We start from the raw sequence: 24,381 nt of genomic DNA on the forward strand, positions 1-24,381 counted from the left end.
TATAGGGTGTATCCTTCCAGTTTGGGTGCTAAAGGAGCGTCAGTTAGTGCAATCACTTTCAACAGCACTTTGCGTTGCCCAGTTAAGGGAACTATGTGCATTCCCCGTGACCCAGCATCAGCCCCTGGAGATGTGCTCCTAGAGGGACACACACCTACACACTGGGAGTCGAGTGCTCACGTGGGATGCTCACAGCCAGCCTGTTCACAGTAGCGAAAACCTGGAAGCCATGAACGTGTGTCAACAGGAGAATGGACACCAAAAGTCATGACATATTTAAATGAGCAACTACCGCTGTATTCTGGGAAGCACACGCTAGAGATTTCAGAGGTCGTTGGTGCTATTGCCTTTCTTTCTTCCTCCCTCCCTTCTTCCTTCCTGCCTGCCTTTTTCTTGTGGAAACTTCCTTACATATATAAAAATAGAACCATATTATGAGCCCCCATGTACCCATCACCTTCAGTAACGATCAAATCACCACTAATATCGTTTCATTCGTATCCTTCCTCCACTTGTCCCCATCCCTTCCCAAATGATTTTGAAGCATAATATTCATTTTCTTAAGCTGGCTGGCGATATTTTGCTTTTTAAGCTGGTTGAGGGGGATGTACAGGTGTTCTTTTTTATTATTCTTTAAACTGCATATATATTTAAACTGTAGATGTGTGTAATAGTCATTTCTGCATGTATTTAGTACTTCGTTATGGAAACACGTGCTCGTTTTAAATCGTTGGGGTTTTGTTTGGTTTTGTTTTTGCGCCTACTGTGTACGAGACTGCCCACTACCCTGCCCTCTCACAGTGGCAGATATTATCTGAGATTTTATACTGTGACCGTCTGATGGGGGGCGTGGGGGGAAGTACCACCCGTGTCTCGTTTGAATGTGTTTTTACACGATTACTAGCCCGGGTTTCAGTGGCAGTGTTCCTCACTGGTCCTGTGTGGCATCTCGTGGGCCTTAAATACTAAGGACAAGTCTTTCTCCTCTGGGAGAATGCCTTTATTTACGTCTCCCTGCTTCCTTTCCTATCTCTGTCGTTCTTAAAGGACGCGTGAATCAGAACGTTTACACTGGCAGGCGGTGGAAACACCGATGTAACCGGCTTGGGAAACTGTTGGCTCCCTCCTGCCCTGCTGCGTCCACGGGCTCCAGCCTTTTCCTCGGTCTGCCCTTCCTGCTTCTCTCTCAGTCTCTCGCCCCCCTCCCCTCACCCCTGCCTTCAGATCCGCGGCCCTCTGGGTTGGCCTTGCTCTCGCCGATCCATCGGCCCCGGGGAGGGGGGAGCCGAGCCGAGCACCCGCGCTCCGGGTAGAGCCGAGCCGGCACCCGCGCTCCGGAGGTAGACTCGGATTGGTCCTCTCTGGGTCACGTGCCTCCCCCTTTCCCCCCCCCCATGCCTGCCGGAGGGGGGAGGGGCTGCCTCCCGAAGAAGCTGCTGGGAAAGTCCGCCAGACGACGAAGACCGCAGGGGCTGTACGGCGGGGACCAGTCGAACCATTTCCCTCCTATCCGCCGTCGCGCAGCGTTTGTGCTCCTTGTTCAGGGACATGACCTGGGCCTTGCACGCCACTAATTTGGCCTTTGGCGGATGCCCTTCTTTTGGCCGTCGGATTTTTAAATGTCAAGCTTTTTGTTCTTGGGTTGTTCCTTTTGTAATCTGTTATAGTCTTAGGGATGCAACCGCATCTCAGATCCCCCCCCCCCCCCCCCCCCAGGAAACGAGTTTTTATTTCCTCACATTTTGGTTGGGGTCCCGTCTTCACTGTTCGGGTTTCCTTGTACATCACGTAATCCTTGGCTGCCCATTCCCGGTTTTGAGCGGGAGGAGAAGCAGATTTGCACCAGGAGCCGGTGGTGGCAGTTCCCGAGGAAGCGGGTGTGGGTGCGGAGAGCACCCCTCTTCCAGGGAGCCGAGGGGACGGGAGCACCTTCAGCCCCCAGCTACCCGAATCCAGGAGGAAGGACCTATGGGGAAAGCAGCCAAGACCAACGGGCCAGGAAGCCCACGGGCCAGGGCCAGCTCGGCAGATCGCCGCACGCCTTCATTTGTAAATAGGAACGAGGGACTTGGATCTGGAGGGTGTTTTCCCACGGTGGCAGTCGAATGCCCAGCGGTACTGCAGGATCTGTGTCTTTGAGCCCACGTCCACTTTCTTCACGGAGCAGGGGAGTCACCGCTTGGCCCTCCGGGCGTTGCCGTGTCGCCGGGTGGTGTGCGGGAGCTCAGGTGTCGGCGCCCTGAACTGGCCACGTTCATCTCGGGGCAGCCTTTGGTTAACTCCTCTGCCCTTTCCCCGCGGCCCACTCCTGCCCCATGAGGCCCCTCGTTCTGTTAGGGAAGCTCTGCAGGGCCTTTGCCTCCGGGATTTGTTCGAGAGAGAGATTATAAGCAGGGAAGGGGAAGAGAGAGAGAGAGAGAGAGAGAGAGAGAGAGAGGGAGAATCTCAAGAAGGCTCCAAATTGCCAGTGCAGAACCCGACACGGGGCTCCAACTCATGAACAGTGACATCAGGACCTGAGCCAAAATCAAGAGCCAGATGTTTAACTGACTGAGCCCCCCGGGCGCCCCCCTTCTTTATTTTTTATGGTGCTTGATAAAATATAATGATACAGGTGTAACGGTGGCTGATCCTGACCCACTCTCCATCCTCCTTCTCTACCCTGCTGTCCTATTTATCCACATCCTCAGGATCTCTCTTAATGGTAGTCATCCTGGTGTCTGCGAAGCGATATTTCATTGAGGATTTGGTTTATATTTTTCATGGTGGCAGATGATGTTTTGCATCTTTCGTGTGCTTATTGGCCATTTGTAGGTCTTCTTTGGAGACCTGTCGATTGAGATCTTTGCCCACTTTGAAAAATAGGGTTGTCTTTTTACCATGGAGTTGTAAGCATTCTTTATATCTTCTAGATACAAGTCTCTTACTAGGTATATGATTTTCAAATATCTTCTCCCATTCTGAGGATTGTCTTCACTTTCTTGATGGTTTACTGCAAAGCATAAAATTTTTTAATCTTGATGAAGTCCATTTTATTTTTCTTTTTTGTGGCTTGTGCTTTTGAGGTTCCATCTAAAAATAACCATTGCCTCATCTAATGTGCACAGCAGCCTTCTTCCAAGAGCTTTGTAGTTTTAGCTCATGGGGTTAGATTTCTGATCCGTTTTGAGTTAATTTTTGTGTATGGTGTGAGAAAGGGATCCGTCTTAGTTCTTAGATAATCACTTGTTTCAGCACCGTTTATTAAGAACACTGTTATTTACCCATTGGCTTGTCTTGGCACCCTTATCAAAATAAATCAACTGTACACGTGAAAGTTTATTTATGGGCTGTCTATTCTGTTCTGTTGATCTATAGAATTATTCTTGTTCCAGCACCACAGTTGCTTAATTATTGTGACTTTGTAGTAAGTTTTGGAATCAGGAAGTATGAATTCTCCAACATTGTTTTTCTGTGTCAAGGTCACTTTGGCTATTCTGGGTCCTTAGCATTTCCATATGAGTTCTAGGGTCAGTTTATCAATGATTACAAATAGCCAGCTGGGATTTTAATAGGGACTGTATGGGATCTGTAGATTGCTTTGGAGAGTATATTCACCTTAACCATATTAAGTCTTCCTATCTGTGAACGTGAAATGTCTTTTCATTTATCTAGGTCCTTCTGGCATTTCTTTTGGTGATGTTTGTCATTACATTTGGTAAGTTTGTCATTACCAAACATTTGGTAATGTTTATCATTTTGGTAATGTTTGTCATTTGTATAAATCTTGTACTTCTTCTGTTAAAGTTATTCCTAGGTATCTTTTTTGATGCTTTTGGAAATGAACTGGCTTTCCTAATTTCATTTTATGAATATTCATTGCTAGTATACAGAAATACAAATATTTTTGCATACTGATCTTGTACCCTACAACCTTGCTGAATTCATTATTACTTCTAATAGTTCTCTAAATAGAAGATAGTGTGCCATCAATATATAGAGATAATTATACTTCTTCTTGTCCAATCTGGATGCTTTTTATTTCTTTTTCCTGCCCAATGCACCTAATACACCAGTACAATATTGAATAAAAGTGGCAAAAGTAGACATCCTTGTCTTGTTACCTATCTTAAAAAGAAAGCGTTCAGTCTTTCACCATGAAGTATGATGTTAGCTACTGGCTTTTTGTAGATGTCTTTTATCGGGTTAAGGGAGTTACTTTCTATTCCTAGTTTGCTGATTGTTTTTTTATCATGAAAGAATGTTAGTTTCATTGAATGTTTTTTCTGTATCTGTTGGAATGATCGTGTCATTTTTTTGTCCTTTCATTGTGTGTGTTAACAGGGTGTTTTATGTTGACCTTTGGATGTTAAAACCATCCTTGCATTCTTGTAAAAATCCCGTTTGGTCGCAGTGTATGATTCTTTTGAACCGTTATTGGATATGGGTTGCTGATATTTTCTTGAGGATATTTGTGTCTGTAGCCATAAGAGATATTGGTCTGTAGTTTTTTTTGTGATGTCTTTTTCTGGTTGTGCTACTAGAGTAATACATCTTAGAAATGAGTTTGGAAGTGTTCACTCCTCTTCTATGTTATTGAAGAGTTTGTGACAGATTGGTGTGAATTTTTTAAATGTTTGGTAGAATTAACCACTGAAGACGTGTGGAGGTGGGCTTTTCTCTGTGAGAACTTTAAAAATTACTTAATCTTTTGTGATGGGTTTGTTCAAGTTTTGTATTTCTTCTTGACTCCAGTTTGTGTTGTTCTAGGAATTTGTCCATTTCATCTAAATTACATAATTTGTTCACATACAGTTATTAATTGTGTTTCCCTGTAATCCTTTTTTATTTATGCATCGTCAGTAGTACTGTCCTCTTTTTCATTCCCAATTTCTGTCATTCGAGTCTTCTCTCTTTTTCTCTTGGTCAGTCTAGCTAGAGCTTTGTTAATGTTGATGTTTTCAAAGAACCAGCTTTTGGTTTAGTTGATTTCCTCCCTTTTTCTATTTTCTGTTTAACATATCTGCTTTCTAATCTTTATTTCTCTCCTTATGCTTGCTTTGTGTTTAGTTTGTTGTCCTTTTATCTAGTTTCTAGTTCCTTAAGGTAAAAGCTTGGGTTTTTGATTTGAGATCTTTTATTTATTTTTTTAATATTGGCATTTACAGATATAAATTTCTCTCTAAGCACAGCTTTAGCTACATCACATAAACTTTGATAGGGTATGTTCTCATTTTCATTGATACAAAGTATTTTCTAATTTCTCTTTTGATTTTTACTTGATCCATTACTTATTTAGGAACGTGTTGTTTAATTTACACAAATTTTTGTTTCTCAGATTTCTTTCTATTGTTGATTTTTCATTTGATTCTCTTGTTTTTGGAGAAAACACTTTGACTCCAGTACTTTTAAATTTAAATTTTTTTAAATGTTTATTCATTTTTGAAAGACAGAGAGAGACAGAGCACAAGCAGGGGTGGGGTGGAGAGAGAGGAGGACACAGAATCTGAAGCAGGCTCCAGGCTCCGAGCTGTCAGCACAGAGCCCGACGCGGGGTTCGAACTCACGAACCGTGAGATCATGACCTGAACCGAAGTCGGATGCCCAACCGACTGAGCCACCCAGGCACCCCGTCCAGTACTTTTAAATTCATTGAAGCTTTTATTTTGAGCTACCTTATGGTCTAGTCTGTAGAATGTTCCGTGTGCACTTTAGAAAAATGTGTATTCTGTTGAGTAGTGTTGTATATATGGCTATTAGGTCTGGTTGGCTTATAGTGTTAAGTCTTCTGTTCCCATGTTTATCTTCTGCTTAGTTCTATTACTTAAATGCGGTTTTGAAATCTCCAGCTATTGTTGTTTAATTGTCAGGCTCTCTCTTCAACTTTGTCATTTTTTGCTTCGTGTATTTTGGGGCTCTGTTGTTAGATACATGTGTGTTTGTAACACTAATGTCTTTTTGATGGATTGACCTTTTTATAATTATAAAATACCTTTGTCTCTAGTAACAAGTTTTATCTTATAAATTTTTTTTACTGTTTATTTATTTTTGAGAGAGAGAGAAAGAGAGTGAGCAGGGGAGGAGCAGAGAGAGAAGGGGACGCAGAATCCAAAGCAGGCTTCAGGCTCCAAGCTGTCAGCGCAGAGCCCGATGTAAGGCTCGAACCCACGAACCGTGAGATCATGACCTGAGCCAAAGTCGGACGCTTAACCCACTGAGCCACCCAGGCGCCCCCCTTTTTATCTTAAAGTTTACTTCATCTCACATGAGTTAGTTGTTACAGCCGTCTTTGGAATACTGTTTGCATGATACACTGTTCTCATCCTTTTACTTTCAACCTATTTGTGTCTTCGAATCTGAGATGTTTCTTGTAGACAGTATATAGTGGGAACATTCTTTTCACCTCCATTTTCCCAATTTCTACCTTCTGATTGGACTGTTTAATCCATTTACATTTAATTTAATTACCGATTAGGACTTATATCTCCTATTTTGCTATTTGTTTCCTGTAGGCCTTCTTTTTTTCACTTGTGTTTCTTTATTACTACCTTTTTCTGTGTTAGATAGATGTTTTCTAGTACTGTATTTTAATTCCTGTGTTTCTTGTACCTTTTTTAAAAAGTATTTTCTTTCCTGGGTGGCTCAGTCGGTTAAGCATCTGACTCCGGATTTCGGCTCAGGTCATGGTTTCATGGTTTGTGAGTTCGATTCCCACGTCGGGCTCTGTGCTGATAGTACGGAGCCTGCTTGAGATTCTCTCTCTCCCTCTCTCTGTCCCTTTCCTGCTTATGCATGCTAGCACTGTCTCTCTCTCTCAAAATAAATAAATAAACTTTAAAAAAAAAAAGCATTTTATTAATTGGCTGCCCTGGGTGTTTTAGGTAATATCTTAATTTTAAAACAATCTAATTTGGATTAGTACCAATTTATTTCAATAGTTATCAGCTTTGCTGCAATATAGCTCTGTTCCATCTCCTTCCTTATATCTTTATACAGTATAGATCCATCAACACAGTTTTATAGTTATTGGCTTAGGAGGTTGTCTTTTAAATCAGATAGAATGGGGGGCGCCTGGGTAGCTCAGTCAGTTAAGCGTCTGACTTTGGCTCAGGTCATAATCTATGTGACAGCTCAGAGCCCGGAGCCTGCTTCGGATTCTGTGTCTCCCTTTTTCTCTGCCTCTCCCCTGCTCACTCTCTGTCTCTCTCTCTCTCTCTCTCTCTCTCTCAAAAATAAACAAACGTTTAAAAAAAGATAAAAAATAAATACACCAGATAGAATAAAACAGTTACAGGCAAAAATATATTTATATTGTCATTTACATATGTATTTCACCTTGATGTATTTGTACCAGTTAGGGTTCCACCAGAGAAACAGAATGAGTAGTTGTATTTATTACAAGGAATTGGCTTACACGACTATGTGGGCTGGCTTCGCGCTCCCCAAATCAATAGGACAGGCCGTCAGGAAGGGCAGACTAGAACTCTCTGGCACCAACTGAAGATGCTGTGCACACATTAAATTTCTTCTTTTTCCGAGTAACCTCAGTTCTGCTTTGAGGCCTTTCAACTGATTGAATCAGGCCCGTCCAAATCATCTAGGAAAATTTCCTTTACTTAAACTCAACCGATGATGAACATCGGTCACATCTACATAATACCTTCAGACGTCCAGACGTGTAAAGAGCTCAGGAGTCATCATTCCTGCTTTCGTAACAAGAAAAAAGCTGAACGAATGGAAACAGTAACTTTTCTAATTTTTTTAAATGTTTACATATATACATATTTTTAATTTTTTTATGTTTTATTTTTTATATTTGAGAGAGAGAGAGAGAGAGTGTAAGTAGGGGAGGAGCAGAGAGGGAGAGGGAGACACAGAATCGGAAGCAGGCTCCAGGCTCTGAGCTGTCAGCACAGAGCCCGACACGGGGCTCGAACCCATGAGCAGTGAGATCATGACTTGAGCCGAAGTTGGCCACCCAACCAACTGAGCCACCCAGGTGCCCCAATGTTTATATATTTTTGAGAGAGAGAGAGAGAAAGACAGACACGGAGTGGGGCAGAGACAGAGGGAGACACGGAATCGGAAGCAGGCTCCAGGCTCTGAGCTGTCAGCACAGAGCCCGACACGGGGCTCGAACCCATGAGCAGTGAGATCATGACTTGAGCCGAAGTTGGCCACCCAACCAACTGAGCCACCCAGGTGCCCCAATGTTTATATATTTTTGAGAGAGAGAGAGAGAAAGACAGACACGGAGTGGGGCAGAGACAGAGGGAGACACGGAATCGGAAGCAGGCTCCAGGCTCTGAGCTGTCAGCACAGAGCCTGACGCGGGGCTCGAACCCACAAGCCGCAAGATCACAATCTGAGCCGATGTCGGACGCTCAACCGACTGAGCCCCTGAAACAGTAACTTTCCTCAGATTCATTAGAGAATTGAGGCCATGGAGCAGCCACCCCAAGAACCAAAGAGATGGGTGAATGCAGGTTACTTTGCTGAAGCAAAAGCTGCTGGAGCCAGTCAGGGTAGGAACATTCCTGGAGGTTGTGTGGTGTAACATGAGAGGTAAAAACTCTGGAGACTCACCAGGTTCTTGTGGGGAACATCGGAGAAAAATTCTCCAGTTTGGTCAGGGGGAGGGGAAAATAACGCTTCTGAAATAGGCCTGGTGCGGGGGGCAGAGAACCGCTTTGAAATAAGTCCAGAGTGTTCTCCACGAGTCCTGCCCAGCAAGGGAGAGACTTCATAGGAGCTTCATCTGACGTGGGGGAAGGGAAATTACCCACCCCAGCCCTCTCTGGTCTTCGTATCTCACCTAAAGGGGGAAAAAAACAGAAGGACTTGTGAAGGTCAAGTCCAGGGACACAGCCTCACTAGTACAAGACAGAGACCAATCATTGGATGATAGAGCACTTCCTTTTCCCCTACACCTTCCCACGGCATCAACAGGCCTCGGTATAATAACAGAAGATTGGGGCGCCTGGGTGGCTCAGTCGGTTGAGCGTCCAACTTCGGCTCAGGTCGTGATTTCACGGCTCGTGAGTTTCAGCCCCGCATCGGGCTCTATGCAGACAGCTCAGAGCCCGGAGCCTGCTTTGGATTCTATGTCTCCCTCTCTGTCTGCCCCTCCCCCGCTGGTGCACTTGCTCTCTCTCTCTCTCTCTCTCTCTCTCAAAAATAAATAAATAACCATTTTTTAAAAAGAGTTTAAAAAAAAAAAAGAGTTTGTAGGTAAACCCAAAGACAACAGGGGAGAGAAAAAACAAGGACACTGGAGGGAACTGAAGCCTCTGCCACCCACCACTACAGCGAATAGTAAACGTGGCCCAGCTCTTAGACGGATGAACATAAAGCTTTGTGTTAAAGCTCTATTTACATCAATTCCAATTTCTCAATACATAATGTCCAGCTTCCAGCAAAAAATTACAAGGCATGAAAAGAGGCAAGAAAAAAGCCCCCAAAAACCCACAGTCTGAAGAGACAAAGCAAACATCAGAACCAGACTCAGTCTGTTAGAGGTTTTGGAATTATGAAACCAATTCTGTACTCCGTATCTGCAATTCGTTTCTTTCAAGAATGTTGAATCATACCCTATGTAACCTTTGACGTGGACTTTTTCCCCCCCGCCACTCAGCATAATTCCCTTGAGAGCTCTCCAGGTTGTGTGTGTGAACAGTCGATTCCTTTTTGCTGCGGAGTAGAGTTCCATGGTGTGGACGTGCAGTTTAAGCAGCACCCTTGAAAGGACACCGGGGCTGTCTCCAGGTTTGAGCTATTATGAATAAAGCTGCTGTGAATATTTGTGTACAGGTCATTGTATGGACATGTGTTTGCATTTCTCTAGGATAAATGTTCAAGAATAACATTGCCAGGTGTATGGTAAGTGGGTGTTTAGCTTTGCGGGAAATTGCCAAAAAATTTTGCAGAGTGGCTTTGTCATTCTAGTTGTCACAGCGACATGTGAGTGATCTAGCTTCACCATATCCTTCCCAGCTTTTGGTGTCATCACTGTTTTTTATTTGAGTCATTCTGATAGGTGTTTAGGGATATTACCCCATTCTCGGAGTGATTTTCTTTTTTTTTTTTTCTTTTTTTTTTTTAATTTTTTTTTTCAACGTTTATTTATTTTTGGGACAGAGAGAGACAGAGCATGAACGAGGGAGGGGCAGAGAGAGAGGGAGACACAGAATCGGAAACAGGCTCCAGGCTCTGAGCCATCAGCCCAGAGCCCGACGCGGGGCTCGAACTCCCGGACCGCGAGATCGTGACCTGGCTGAAGTCGGACGCTTAACCGACTGCGCCACCCAGGCGCCCCGACTCGGAGTGATTTTCATTTATGGTTTCCAACTGGCTAATGATTTTGAACATATTACATGTACTTATTTGCTATCTGCTTATCCAAGGTCTTTGGTGAAATTTTTATGTCATTTGTTTTATTTCATTTCATTTTATATTAGTGCACATGAGTGGGGGAGAGGGGCAGAGGGAGAGGGACAGACAGAATTTCAAGCAGGCACCACACTCAGTGCAGAGCCACAGGGCTCCATCCCACGACCCTGAGACCATGACCTGAGCTGAAATCAAGAGTCAGACACAACTGACTGAGCTCCCCACGCACCCCTTTATGTCATTTTCTAATTGGGTTGTTTTATTGTTGAGTTTTAAGAGTTCTTTGCCTATTCGAGATACAAGTCTTTTGTCCAATACCTGGTTTACAAATATTTTCTCCCAGTCTGCAATTTTGTCTTTTGAAGGAAAAAAGGCCTTTTGCGGAGCAAACATTTTTTAAAATTCTGGTGAGGTCCAGTTTATCAAATTTTTCTTTTATGAATTGTGATTGTGGGTCCTAAAGATTTTCTCCTGTTGTTTTTTTTTTTCAACGTTTTTTATTTATTTTTGGGACAGAGAGAGACAGAGCATGAACGGGGGAGGGGCAGAGAGAGAGGGAGACACAGAATCGGAAACAGGCTCCAGGCTCTGAGCCATCAGCCCAGAGCCCGACGCGGGGCTCGAACCCACGGACCGCGAGATCGTGACCTGGCTGAAGTCGGACGCTTAACCGACTGCGCCACCCAGGCGCCCCAACTCCTGTTGTTTTCTAAAAGTTTAATAGGTTACGTTTTACATTTAGGCTTGTGATATGTTTTGGGTTAATTTTTATATAAGTGGTGAGGTTTAGGTAGAGCTTTATTTTATTTTTGCCTGTGGATATCTAATTCTCCCAATGTCGTTTGTCGAAAGATTGTTCTTCCCATACTATATTGTTTTTACACCTCTTGTCAAAAATCAGTTGGGACAACTCAGAAGTTCTTCAATGGGTGAATAGTTTTGTTTTGTTTTGTTTTTTAAGTTCATTTATTTAAAGAGAGAGTGTGTGTGTGCATTGGGGAGGGGCAGAGAGAGAAAGGGAGAGAGAGAAAATCCCAAGTTGGCCCTGGGGCTCGATCTCACAAACTGTTGAGATCGTGACCTGAGCCGAAATCATGGACTGCATCAATATTGATCTCCTGGTTGCCATTCTGTACTGTATTTATGCAAGAGGTTACCATTGGGGAAATTGGGTGAAGGGCATACGGGATTCTTGTGTAATTTTTGTTTTAGCTGCAATGTGAATCTACAGTTATTGCAAAATAAAAGGGTAAAAGCATAATACATATTATCTCTATTCCTCAGGCAAAAGCAAAAACAAAACTCAGCCAGACATATTTGTGTGAGTGTATTTCTAGATTTTTCTATATCAGTCCACTGGTCTGTGTGTATATGCGTCTGGCAATAGTTCACTACCTTGATTACTGTAGCCATATAGTAAGTCTTAACAGCCAGCACAGTGATTTCTTTCTTTATTATTTATTCTTCTAAAAATTGTTTTAGTTATTCCGTGTCCTTTGTCTTTCCATATAGATTTTATAATGAGCTTGTCTATATTTACAGAAATCTTTTCTGAGAGTTTCATAAGAATTGTGTTAAACCTATAGATCAATTTGTAGAGAATTGACATCTTTACTCTGTTTGAGTCTTTGAATCCATGAATAGAGTCTCTCTGTTTATTAAATCTTCGATTTCTCTCAGCTGGTTTTGTAGTTTTCAGCATACAAATCCTGTATACGTTTTATCAGATTTACCTCTAAGTATTTCAATTTTTCTGAGCAGTTGTCAGTAGTATTGTATTTTTAATTTCTGTATCTACATGTTCGTTGTTAGCATATAAAAGTGTGATTAGTTTTTGTAGTTTGTACCCTGTAACTTGGCTGACTCATCGATTGCAGGGGATTGTTTTCTCGTTGTTTTTTAAGGAATTTTTTAAATCTAGGGGCGCCTGGATGGCTCAGTCGGTTGAGCGTCCGACTTCGGCTCAGGTCATGATCTCGCAGTTCGCGAGTTCGAGCCCCACATCGGGCTCTGTGCTGACAGCTCAGAGCCTGGACCCTGCTTTGGATTCTGTGTCTCCCTCTCTCTGCTCCTCCCCCACTCATGCACATTCTCTCTCTCTCAGAAATAAAGAAACTTAAAAAAAATTTTTTTAATCTGGATTCCTTGGGATTTTCTACAGAGACCATTGTATCATCTGAAAATAAAGATGGTTTTGTTTCTTCTTTCTTCCTTGTGTTCCAGCCACCTTCCTGTATACGCCGACATACAGGAGCCCTACGTGTACCTGCAAAACAGCCACGTGGAAGTCAGCAACCTCTACCTGGGCGTGCCCACCAAGGCAACCATTAGACTCATCAATGGCACACTCCTGCCCACCCGCTTCCACTGGGGCAAGGTGAGTGAGCCTGCACGGTCAGCACCAGAGGCCCGTGCGGAGAGGGACGTTGCCCCCCAGGTGCTCCCCGGAAGAGAGGCTCTCCTCTCCCCCGTGGCCCTGTCCGTTGCCCAGAGTCTGTTGCTGCCATCAGAGGCAGCAGCCCTCTGGTCACCATCACCCTAGGTCTCCCGGGGCAGCTTGTTCAGCCCAGCAACTCCTGACAGGTGTGAGGTTCATCCAGGGTCGGGAAGGGGAGGGGAAAGGACCAGCGGATTACTCCCACCGGCGAGCACGCAGCCCCCCTGGTCCCGCTGCGGGCCCCCAGCCTGCCAGCCTCCAGCGCCGCGTGGATCCTGGGTCCGTGCCGGGAACCCCGCGGGTGACGACAGGCCTGTCCTCGTGTCTGCCAGCTGCTGGGGCACCAAGCAGACTTCTGCACGGCCAAGGTCTCCCCGAGACGTGGCACGCTGGGTCCCAGTGAGGAGCGCCAGCTCGGCCTGGAGTTCACTGCTCACACCCAGGTGAGTACGGTGGTGAGGGGGCCCGAGGCACTGGGAAGGCACCCGCAGCCGTATCTGTACTGGCGGGGAGGTCTGCCTCAAGTCCCACTCCTGCCTCCCATGAGGCTGGGGTCCCCGTCCCCATTAGGCCTGCCGTCTAGGGATACGAGGTCAGGAAGCCCGGAGCAGGCCTGATTGTGCCGAAACCCACTGGCCACGTCTGGCCTTTGGCTCCAGCTTACCCCTCCCCTCCTCTGCAGCCGAGGGTGGGCCCGGCTTTCCAATTTGCCCGGATGATCCGAGGCTCGCTGGTGGCCACCTTGTCCCAGGAAGGGCACGGCTGCTCCCCAGCTCGGCCCACAGGAAGGCCATCGGGGCTGGCTGCCGGCTGTTTGCAGTTCTGGTGGGGAAAGAGACTCCGTCTCATTTCCTCCCTGGCAAACGTGGACAGAGTAGACTTTCTTCCTCAGCTGCATCTGAGCTCCAGGGTGACGGGCAGATGGGCTCAGGCACAGAGCAGACCCGACGCGGGCTGGGCTTGATTTCTGTCGTAGCAGCTTCATCGGAATGAGCGTGTGGCTTCTCCGGAGGCCCACTTTGAGGGGGTCCCCGTCCGCGAGAGCATGGTCAGATATTTGGAGCAGACTGAGCCAGGAGCCCTGAGGAAGGGCCCAGGGTGTGGGATGGTGGGCTAGGCCGGTGACGGTGGCTCACCGGAGGGAGGGACTGGGGAGCCCTTCCAGAGACATGGGACGGGACAGAGGTCAAGACTTTGTGCTGAGCGCCCCACAACAACCACCTGTGCGAGGGAAGACCGTCTCAGGCCGCCCTGGGACTTACCTGTAGTGATGTGCCCCCCGGTGGGCTTTCTTACAGGACGAGCTGAGCCATCTGGCCCTCCCTTGTACCGTGTCGGGCATGAAGGAGCCAGTGGTCCTGGGCATTTCTGGGAAACCCCAGGGACTGCAAGTGGCTATTGCCATCTCTGCGGAGGGCTCTGACGGCAGGTGAGCCCAGGGCTGGGGCCGGGGCCCGAGGGCTGAGCGACCGTACGAAGGACTAGCCTAGCAGTGGTGCCACGGTGGCACCGGCCTACTCCCGGCTGATTCCTGCAGCCGAGAAAGGGCCACGGTGTCACTGAGGCCCCTCACGACCTCTGTGGGAACAGGTCTCCCTACCCAAACCCTGCCCTCTGTGCGGTCTTTCCCCACACACTTGGAGGTGTGACATCCAGGCGGGTAGGAGACGCAGGGGACGGGGCTGTCGGCAGCTACGAGGCCCAGCAACTGGGAGACGGGCCCGTCGCCCCGGGACAGGGAGAGTTTATGGAGCCGAGGCCCCTGTTGGCACGTGTCTTGGGGTGGCAGCTCACCGGGGAGGCAGCCCAAGGATGAAGCCTAGCGCGTAGGCGGCTCTCGTGCTCCCACCCAAGCGGGCTCACTGGGCAGGGCCAAGGGTGGCGTGTAACTTGGTGCCCCTGGGCACGGGGCAGCGTTCCCAGCACAGAGCTGTGGCCGGACCACCCGCAGGAGCTCCGCCTCGACTTTGGCTCCGCGGTGCCTCTGAGGACCCGCGTGAACCGCCAGCTCATCCTGACCAACCGCTCCCCGATACAGACGCCCTTCACCCTCAAGTTTGAGTACTTTGGGGGCCCCCCAAACGGCCCGAATCAGAAACCCAGCCTGTAAGTGTGGGGATTCACGTCCCAGGGAGGATGTGGCCGGGTGGGTTGGCCCCGTTGGGCACACGTGTGGCCTAAGTGGCCAGAGGCCGGCTGGTATGAGGAGAGAGAAGGTGCGTCTCTCCCTGTGTTTAGACACGGAGACACGTGGAGGAGGGGTTCCCACCGGCCCACCTCCCGGACTCTGGGGGGGCCTCCGGGAGAGGCCGGGGGCTGTGGCGAGGTAGAGGGCTTCCGGTAGGTCAGGCAGCATGCAGGCCAGTGCATAAGGGAGAAGTTCACTGGCAGCGGAGGGAGCTGTGAGGGCAGAGACGTGGCAGTGAGGCCTTCTGCAAAGCTGTAACTGGAAATCAGCCCCCGGGGGGAGTGGTGGCGCCCAGAAATTGGCAGGTCCTGCACCCCCCCAGCGAACCCCTCACCGCTTAACCTCCTAAGTCAGGGGAGCCCAACATAAAAACCCCTGCCGTGGGTGGTGGGAGCCACTAGGGGTTTATGGGCCATTAACTCACCCACTCCAGGAAAGTTACTGCACACTCGATGCTGGACCAATGTCGGCAGGAAAGACTGGAAAGAGGGCCTTTTGCAGAAGGCTGGGCAAGAGAGGAGGGCCCTGGGCTGGGTCTGTATCCAGGATCACCAGGGCACAGAGCCTAGGGATAACAGGTCCCTCCTGAGTTTCTTAGAAGGCAATGCCTGGGCTGGAAGGTGGCCGGTAGCTGGGGTGCTTTGGGCGACAGGGATGTGGCAGGCCCCGAGACCGGAGAGGGAGGTGAACAGACCTGACTTCTCCCCTGCGAGGAGCGGGCAGAGCCGCCTTCCTCCCCCTGTGCCCCTGGTGGGATGCTTGTCGCCCAGAGAGGTGGCCCGGCTCTGGGGAACAGGCCTGATGGCCTGATGCTGTTTCTGTGTCCCGTCTGGTAAAAGCCCCGACGTGCCCCCTGCCCTGCTGAAGACGTCGCGGATTCGAGAACGCCTGGCCAAGCGAGAGCAGCTGAGTAAGAACCCCGGGGCGGGCCAGAGCAGCATTTCCTGGGGCCTTCTCAGGGGTGGGCTGCCTGCCACAGGGAGGGGACCCTGGCCACAGACCCCATTCCAGTGCCTTTTCTAGCAAGACCTCTGAGATGGCCATAGCCCTCTGTGCCCCCCTTTCGAATGAGGCCATCTTCTGGCTAGGGCAGATGGCCTGTGCACAGGGCCTGGTTTTGACTGGGACGGGTGGCGGCTCCGAAGGGAGGTTTCCCACTGGGGCCTGACCCCCAAGAGGTACAGAAGGCCGTCTGCTGGATTCTGGGCTCCCAGGAGGGTCTGCTTAGCCAGACCAAGGAGAGCCTGTGGAGCGGCTTCTCTGGTACAGTGTTTCGCTAACTCCTGAGGGTTTGGACCTCATTCCTACCCTGGAGTCCTGAATCCCCATTCCTGGTTCTCGCCCAGATTTTATGGAAAGCCTGTTGTCTCATGGGAAAGGAGCTGCCTTCTTTCCCCACATTTCCCAGGGCATGCTGGGGGCCCACCAGCAGCTGCGCATCGACATCACGGGCTATGCAAACATGTGGGGCGAGTACTGGGACGACCTCATCTGCACGGTAAGGACAGATGGCCTGGGCCCGGCCTCACCTCCCGAGCGCTGTCTCCTTCAACCCCTGGCCCTCAGCCTCTCAAATCTCTCCACGTGGTAAGACCGTGCCCACCGAGCTTGGGATAGGCATTCACCTCCACGGCAACCACAGGGATTCGGGCAGGAGGGGTCCTCGTGAGCAAAACCTTCCATACCTTTTCCTGTGGGGTCCCACGAGGCTGGGCCCCCACTGAGGAGGGCAGAGGAATCTGATGGGCCGCCTGCTTGGGCCAGGACATGAGGCCTGGAGGGGCAGTGAGTGTGGAGAAGCCGTAACGGGCTCCCAAAGCCATATTGTCACCTAGCCCTTGGTGCATTCACTCACTCTCCCACTGGCCCTCCACTCACTCGTTCAGGGTGCCACGGGTACCTGCTGTGCATGGTTCTTGTGTGTTCCTCTGGACTGGAGGATACAGGGATAATTGCGAACGGATGACCCAACAAGCATTTCTTAGTTTAGTACGGAGGGGTGAGCTACGTACATTGTCTTATTTGGGGAGGGAAGGCCGTGAACAGAGGGAATGCGGAGCCAGGGAATGCCATGGCAGCAAGGGACAAGAGACAAAGGATTGGTGTGTGTTTGCAGGTGGGCGACCTGCCACCAACAGTCATCCCGGTGCATATGGCGGTCGTGGGCTGCCCCATCAGCTCCCTGAGGACCACTTACTATACCACAGACCAGTTGCAGAAGGAGCCTGTCATCAGGTGACCCTCCCCCCCCGCCCCCGGCCTCATCCTCTAACCCTTGAAACCCCCTGGCTTCCAAACGTGGCTCCCCGTGCTGACTCGTGGCTCTCCAGCTGGCCCAAGGCCACTTGGTGCCACCCAGCAAGAAAGCCCCAGGACAGGGCTGCCCTGGAGGAGAGAGGCATGTCCCCTCCGGGGACATGGCTGCTGTCTGCACATCGCAGAGGGCTTTGGAGGATAGAAGTAGCAAGTAGTCCGTGTGGCCTGAGGTCAGTGCCAGGCCTGGGGCCCCACCCCACGAGTTGGGACCTGCGCTGTCGGTAGATGGGGGGTGGGGGTGTGGAGCGGGTGCTACCAGGGCATCCAACAGCCCAGGTCCCAGCTCACCAGGCACCGCACGGGGAAGGACTCCAGCCCTGGGTCTTCGTGACTTCAGGATAAACCACTGCGGGCCTCCTCCCGGCCTGAGCCCCAGTTCCAGCCTCCTCTCTGAAGCAGCCCCGCCTGCAAGGTGCATGCTGGTTATGGCTGCGCTGAACCCCGTCTCCTGCCTCCAGGTTCGGCACCCAGGTCTCCGGAGGAGACACAGTCACCCGGGTCCTTCGCTTGAATAACTCCAGCCCCTGTGGTAAGAGGCTCACGAGATAAACTGGGGCTCTATCTACTGGCTGTGCCACGCGGTGGGCAAGGCTGGGAGGGATGATGGGGCCGAGGGAAGCTGATGGCCCGTGACCAGGCCCAGGAATCCGGGTGGCCTGTGGTGACTGAGGAAGACCCCGGAGGGCCCAGCAGGGGAGCGACCAGCCAGCCCGGAGGATGTCAGAGACAGCTGCTTCCATGCTTGAGCGCAGGGCTTGCCCTTGCCCAGCCGTGGCTCCCTCAGTGCGTGGGGCCTTAGATGCTGTCCTCATCAGGTTCACTTTGCAAAAGGACAGACACTGGCAGGGGTCACCTTTTCCCATCCCTTTAGCCAGCAGTACTGAGCCACAGCCGGGTGCTGTACAAGTTGCTGGGGGTCCAGAGGGAACAGACGGCAGAGTCCGCCGAGAGGCTCCCGTGCCGATGGGGGTGCAGACGGGACTGTGGGCTGCCCCCAGGTTGAGGGCATCGAGGGGACTGCTGGAGAATGGCATAGGGTGCGGGGCAGGCTCCCCCGTGGAGGGGCGTCCAGGCTACGAGGAGGGAGGACGAGCCACCTGGGCCTGAGGAAACGTGTGAGAACGGGGAGCGTCTGGGCCACAGGAGGAGCTGTGGCAATCTGGAGGTGGAGGGATTAAGGCGTCGTGAGGCTAGGCCAGCCCACAGGCTGAGCCAGTGTCTCGAGGAGCAGGGCCAGGGCAGGTCTGTCGTTAAGCTCCTTGGCAATTGTAAGGAATGTGCAGCAGGCGGGGGCGCTGGCAGCCTGTGACCCTGCTCCGTGTGTCCACTAGGTCCGGGCAGTTAGGGGAGGGACGTTGAATTTGCGCTTTAATCGGCTTTATTTTATTAAGGTCTCCTGGCATCTCCGACTCTTGATCACAGGGTTGGAAGCTCGAGCCCCACGTTGGGTGGAGAGATTACTTAAGACTAAAATCTTAAAAAAAAAAAAAAAAAAAGGAAAACCTCCTGGTGTTTCCAGCAGTTTCACTTCTTCACCGCTGTGTCGTCAGATGCATTGAGAACTAAACGTCCTCTGTGTCCTTCCCTGTTTTCACCCTTTATCGCTTTGAGATGTTTCTTTGTAAACAACAGAGAGCTGAGCTTTTTAAAAGCCCAACCTGGCGTTATCTTTTAATAGGGAAAATCAATCTATATTATTTCTCTCTTATTTTGTGATTCGTTTTACTTTTTCTTTCTTGTGCTCTCTGCGACTTTGCTCTGTTTTCCTTTGGGTTAGTTTGGAATTTCTCTTTTACCTTCCTTCCTTTTGGTGGTTCCCTTCCCGGCCTCAGGGCTCATCATCATGTGCACGTTTCTGTCTTTACTGAACTTCAGAGAATGGAGGTCACTGGGTGGCCCTGGTGAGAGGGATTTGGTGGGTGTGAGAGGCAGATGCCAAGGTAATAACTTGAAGAAACACAAGCTCGGGCACCTGGGTGTGCTCACCAGGTCTCCTGCAGGGCGGGCCGAGTCAGACGTGAGCTGGGAGTGGCTGAGGGCAGAGGACAGTGGGCGACGGTGGATGGGGTCCTGCAAGTGTGCTGTGCAGGCAGAGGTGGCACTGGGAAGGTTGTCTGGCAGAGGGAAGCTTGTCCAAGACGGGGAGAACTGGCCTTGCCTACGTGCGGTTGAAGCAGGTGGGAGAGGGGAGACTGGGCAGGGCTGGCCCCGGAGAGGGGGTGGGCTGAGGCGGCGGGAGGAGGGAGGATAGCACAGATGCCCGCCGGTACACGGGCGTGTTGGGATGGGGTGCCGGGGCTGTGTGGACTTGGGGGCTCCGGGAGGTGAGCGGGGGCTGGCAGCCTGGTACCCAGGAGGCAGTGCAGGTGTCAGGGAGCAGGGAGGGCGTGATAGTGGGGACCAGAGGGTCAGTTCAGTTCTCCAGGGTTAGGCTTTGCCAGGTGGGCAGAAGGATGGGGGTAAAGGGGGTGAGAATCCTGGCAAGATGGTGGCACCCAGACTAGCCTGGCTGAGGATGGAAGTGAGTGCGGCAGGAGGCGATGGACGGAAGGGAGAAGGTGGGGAGAGGGGCTGGAGGGCCTGGGGAAGCTGTGGGAGAGCCCCAAATGCCTGGAGTGGCGCATTTGGATGTGAAGGCCTGCTCCCGCAAGGGGGTCGGGCTCCCGCAAGGGGGTCGGGCTCCCGCAAGGGGGTCGGGCTGGCAGAGCCAGCTGGATAGCCTGTGGACTTTTCTTGTGAAGTGGCACTAGGAAGGAGGCAAGCCTGCCCTCCCCCGGCCCCTAAGTGCAGAAGAGGTAGCATCAGGGGTTGCGGGGAGGGGGTCCAGGGAAGATGCGTCCGCCCCTACTTCAGCCCTCACCCCCCGTCCCAGATATCCGCCTGGACTGGGAGACCTACACTCCGGAAGATAGGGAGGACCGGCTGGTGGAGCTGCTGGTGTTTTATGGGCCACCCTTCCCGCTGCGGGACCAGGCTGGAAACGACCTCTTGTGCCCAGAGACCCCTGCAAGCAGCAGCTCCTTCTGGTCCCCAAGCTCCTCGGATGAGTCAGACTCCAGCCGTGAAGCTGCCCAGTCTGTGAGCAGGGGCGGAGGTGGAGGGGCGGGGTGGGCCGGCTGCCGAGCCGGGGCCTGCGGGCCTTGAGCCCGCGCGAGCCCCAGTGACTCTCTGACGACAGGCCGAGGGCTGGTCCAGGGTCAGCAACAGGGCCTCACGGAAGATCGTCTCAGTCGTCCTGCGGGAGCACGACGGGGTGCCCTGTGGCCACCTGTACCGCGTCAGCCCCAAGCAGATGGTGAGGCGGGTGGGGCGGGCGCGGCCCCGCAGAGGCCCCTCGGGCCGGGCCGGTAGGAGGGCTGGGGCACTGAGGCCGCGGTCCTTGCAGGTGGTCCCCGCCGGCGGCAGCAGCAGCATCTCTGTGTCCTTCACGCCCGTGCTGCTCGGCCCCGGTACCCGGCACAAAGTGGAGTGTGTCGGCTATGCCCTGGGCTTCATGAGCCTGGACGATGAGGTGAGCCCTCCTGGCCGGGTGGGGCCGCGGCCGCTGCCCGTCGCGGGGGGCACGCTGCCCGTGACGGGTCTGGGGCTCGGTAGGTGGCAAGAGAGCTTCCCGGGAGGTGGCGGCGCCTGCAGGACTTCGCCGTGGGAGCCCTGAGACTGGACCTGTGCAGCTCTGTGAGGCCTGCACGGTGAGTTGGCTGGGCCTCCCTTCCGGGGAGCAAGGAGATGGGGAGTGGGAGGGAGAAGCCAGCAGGTGAGCCCAGGCAGAGGCTGGCCGGGGCCGGGGGAGCCGCGAGGGGACAGCCCGGAGGCCCCTGGGGCCCAGCCATGCCCGCTGCCGGCAGGCTGAGTGTGGAGCCGGACTACGGCGGTGGCACAGAGTTCTGGCACCAGGCCAGCGACCTCATCCCCAAGCAGCCCTGTTCTGGGGTGAGTGTGCTGTCCCCCCCCCCCACCCCCGCCCCCCACAAATCTACCTGGACCTCAGATATCCCTGGAAGGCCTCCCCCACCCCTGGAAATGCCTCCAGCCCAGAGCCATGGGCTCCCGAAGGGGAGAGAGACCTCCCTCGCGTCCCCCACCTCTGTGGCCACCCAGGTGCTGAGCGAGCTGGTGACCACCCACCGTCTGAAGCTGACCAACACCACAGAAATCCCACAGTCCTTCCGGCTCCTGGTCTCCAGGCCCTTCTCTGTTGCTCAAGATGGGGCCAGCCGCAGCCGCAGAGCTCCTGGCCAGGTGCAGGGGTGTGACGAGGAGCCGGCCACGGCCGGCCAGCCACTGGTGCTCCGCCCGAAGGAGAACATGCTGGTCAGTGGGCACCTTCCCCTCACGCACGCACGCGTACACAACGCCCTCACACACGTGTGCGCAGACATTGGCATCCAGACACGGCACGCTCTCGTGTCATCCACTTCCAGAGCTGGAGGGAGCAGCCACGTTCTCCTCCGGTGTGCGCTTGGGCATAGGTGTGTTGAGGGCGGGCCATTCGCTGTGCTAGGTGACAGACTACCCCAAGGACCTCATCACGGAGGGGAGCAGGGGAGCAGATCTACAGAAGAAGGGCACCCTCACTCAGCATTTGCTTCCTTCTCCAGAGGAAAACTGAGGGGCAGCCCCCAAACACAGCCCGAGTCCGGTTCTACCAGAGCCGACTGTCACCAAGTGGTTAAAGGTCCCTTTAAGACGCCTCAGGGAAGGGCGCCTGGGTGACTCAGTTGGTTAAGCATCCAACTCTCGGTTTGGGCTCAGGTCCTCGTCTCAAGGTTCATGAGCTGGAGCCCCGGGGAGGGATCGGCACAGACAGCAAGGCTCCGGCTTGGGATTCTCCCTCCCTCCCTCTCAAAATAAACATTTGACCTCAGCAGACAGCACCGCCCTCCACCCTGTGCCCAAGCAGAGCCTGGCGTCCTCCTTCCCAACCCCTCTCTGACCCCCAGCCTCAGTCTCCAGGTCGTCCCACACCCAGGTCTTGCTCTAGGACAATGATTTCCAAGTCTGGCAATAGAGCCGTGGCCTTTAGAAAGCTTGCTGGAGATAGAAGTTCACAGGCCCCACCTCCAGAGACCAGAAGGTCCAGGCTGAGGCCCAGGAAGCTACTTTTTTAACAAGTGCCTCAGTTGACTGTATGGAGCTAGTCCCAAAGAACCGGGGGAACCACGCATCCACCCGCCTTGGGCTAAGATTCACCTTGGCCTTGACTCACGTTCCCCTCAGCCCACCTCCTGATTCCGACATCCCCTGCTTACAAGCCGTCAGAGGCTCCTCTGTGTCCTCAGGGTAAGGACACGGGCAGTGCTGGGCCAACAGGCCCGCCCACAGGCCCGCTCACGCCAAGGGGTAAAGGGAGGTTTGCTGGCCGTGTCCCCTCGGGGGCCTCAGCTCCTCGTACTAACGGGTGCGGGGCGCAGGGCAGGGTGCAGCGTCCGTGGGCCAAACACCCCAGACAGGGGCGCCGGGTGGAGGGAGGCACCCTGCCGGCCCCGTCCGGGCCGGCCTGCAGGCCGCATGTGGTCAGGGGCTGAGCTGGGGCCTACCGGGCCGCGGGGGCCATTGGAGGAAGGAGGACCGATCGCCAGGTGGGGAAGCTGCCGCCCGCCTTCGGCAGCGCGAGGCGACGGCCTTGCTCACGTCTGCTCAGGTGAACGTGTCCTTCTCGCTGTCCCTGGAGCTGCTCTCCTATCAGAAGCTCCCGGCGGACCAGATGCTGCCCGGGGTGGACGTTCGGCGGCGTGCCAGCGGAGAGAAGGAGATGGTGTTCGCTCAGAACCTGCTCCTGGAGTACGCCGACCAGCCCGCTCAGGTGAGTCCCGGGCCTGCCCCGCGTGCGCCGAGGGGGGCAGCGGGCCAGACTGTCCTGGTGGGTCGGCGGAGGTGGGACTCCCACGCGGCCCTCAGAAACGGGAGCGGGCCTGGGGGACGCCTCCCCGAGGACACACCCCGAGAAATACAGGCCCCATGCTTGCCCTGAGGGCCCGGCGTGCCCTGGAGGACGCCTTTCCCCGAGGACACACCCCGAGAAATACAGGTCTTCCTTCCTTCCCCATCTCAGCTCAGAACCAGGGGCCGTGCCGTGGGGTGGGACACGGGGCTCCCGGCTGCAAGACGCAGGTGAGGACCGAGAAGGGATAGCCTGAGGGGCGGGTTCGAGAAAGGCCAGGAGGAAGAGTCAGTCTAGCCAGGCCCTCCAGCGGGAGCCCAGGGGCAGGGAAGGTGAGCGCGGCAGCGCCTCGCCTGAGGGTGGCCTGAGGGTGACGTGGGGGGACTGGCCAGGAAGAGGGGAGATGGCCCAGAGCCCAGGAGGGGCAAAGGGCTGGGCCTCGGGGCCCCCAGGGGATGGAGGAAGACGGGGAGGGCGGCCTGACCGGGGAGCAGGACACACAGAGCTTGATGGGGGCAGGGGGAGTGGGGTGGTGGGGAGAGCAGATGGCACCTTCCGGGCCCTTGACCTGCACACACGCCCGCCGGCCTGGGTGTTCGATGCCAGGCCAGCCCCCTGCACAGCTGCGGTGCTGCCTGGGAGCTCCTCAGAAGCTTCCGCACCTGTACCCCTGGCTCCGAGCCCGGCAGGAGTGGACGAGGGCCCCCACGTTACAGGCTCTGCTCTGTCCCCCTAGGTGGTGCCCCTGAAGGCCACCGTGGTCGTGCCCGAGCTACAGCTCTCCACCAGCTGGGTGGACTTCGGGACCTGCTTTGTGAACCAGGCACGGGTCCGGGAGGTCTACCTCATGAACCTGAGTGGCTGTCGGAGCTACTGGGCCGTGCTGATGGGTAGGTTGCACATGCCCACGGTTTCCCCTGCAGGCTGGCACCACCCGGGAGTTCCTGCATCGGAAACTGTGCCGATTCCCAAATCCCAAGTGACCCCAGGGTTGCCCTGCCCTGTGGCACTGATGGGGGCCTTCCCGGGGCGGCACATGGAGCTGCCTATGCGTCCCTTGGTGCAGGCCAGCAGGAGCCAGACAACGACCCTGGGGCCTTCAGGGTATCTCCAAGCAGTGGGCTGCTGGAAGCGCGACAGGTCAATGCTCCCCCAAATACCATCACCCTCCAAGTTTTCTTCACTGCCAGG

General features: G+C 53.0%; 1 protein-coding gene across 1 annotated transcript in view; it reads left to right on the top strand.

Annotated features, from left to right (window-relative positions):
* The window catches only part of DLEC1 (DLEC1 cilia and flagella associated protein), a 90,600-nt gene that overhangs the window by 65,749 nt on the left and 470 nt on the right, over positions 1-24,381 (top strand). Inside the window, exons 20-36 of the mRNA XM_047098682.1 lie at positions 12,592-12,745; positions 13,138-13,248; positions 14,104-14,234; positions 14,720-14,911; positions 15,833-15,903; positions 16,340-16,491; positions 17,110-17,228; positions 17,768-17,838; positions 20,182-20,387; positions 20,488-20,604; positions 20,695-20,820; positions 20,904-20,998; positions 21,155-21,239; positions 21,408-21,620; positions 22,951-23,112; positions 23,927-24,080; positions 24,257-24,380. Coding sequence (XP_046954638.1) covers positions 12,592-12,745; positions 13,138-13,248; positions 14,104-14,234; positions 14,720-14,911; positions 15,833-15,903; positions 16,340-16,491; positions 17,110-17,228; positions 17,768-17,838; positions 20,182-20,387; positions 20,488-20,604; positions 20,695-20,820; positions 20,904-20,998; positions 21,155-21,239; positions 21,408-21,620; positions 22,951-23,112; positions 23,927-24,080; positions 24,257-24,380 — 2,283 coding nt within the window. The remainder of the gene's footprint in view (positions 1-12,591; positions 12,746-13,137; positions 13,249-14,103; positions 14,235-14,719; positions 14,912-15,832; positions 15,904-16,339; positions 16,492-17,109; positions 17,229-17,767; positions 17,839-20,181; positions 20,388-20,487; positions 20,605-20,694; positions 20,821-20,903; positions 20,999-21,154; positions 21,240-21,407; positions 21,621-22,950; positions 23,113-23,926; positions 24,081-24,256; position 24,381) is intronic.

Source organism: Lynx rufus, unplaced genomic scaffold (assembly GCF_022079265.1).
Source record: "Lynx rufus isolate CCGP_SWC_20201006 ecotype Redwood Valley unplaced genomic scaffold, mLynRuf1.p SCAF_5, whole genome shotgun sequence".
NCBI lineage: Eukaryota > Metazoa > Chordata > Mammalia > Carnivora > Felidae > Lynx > Lynx rufus.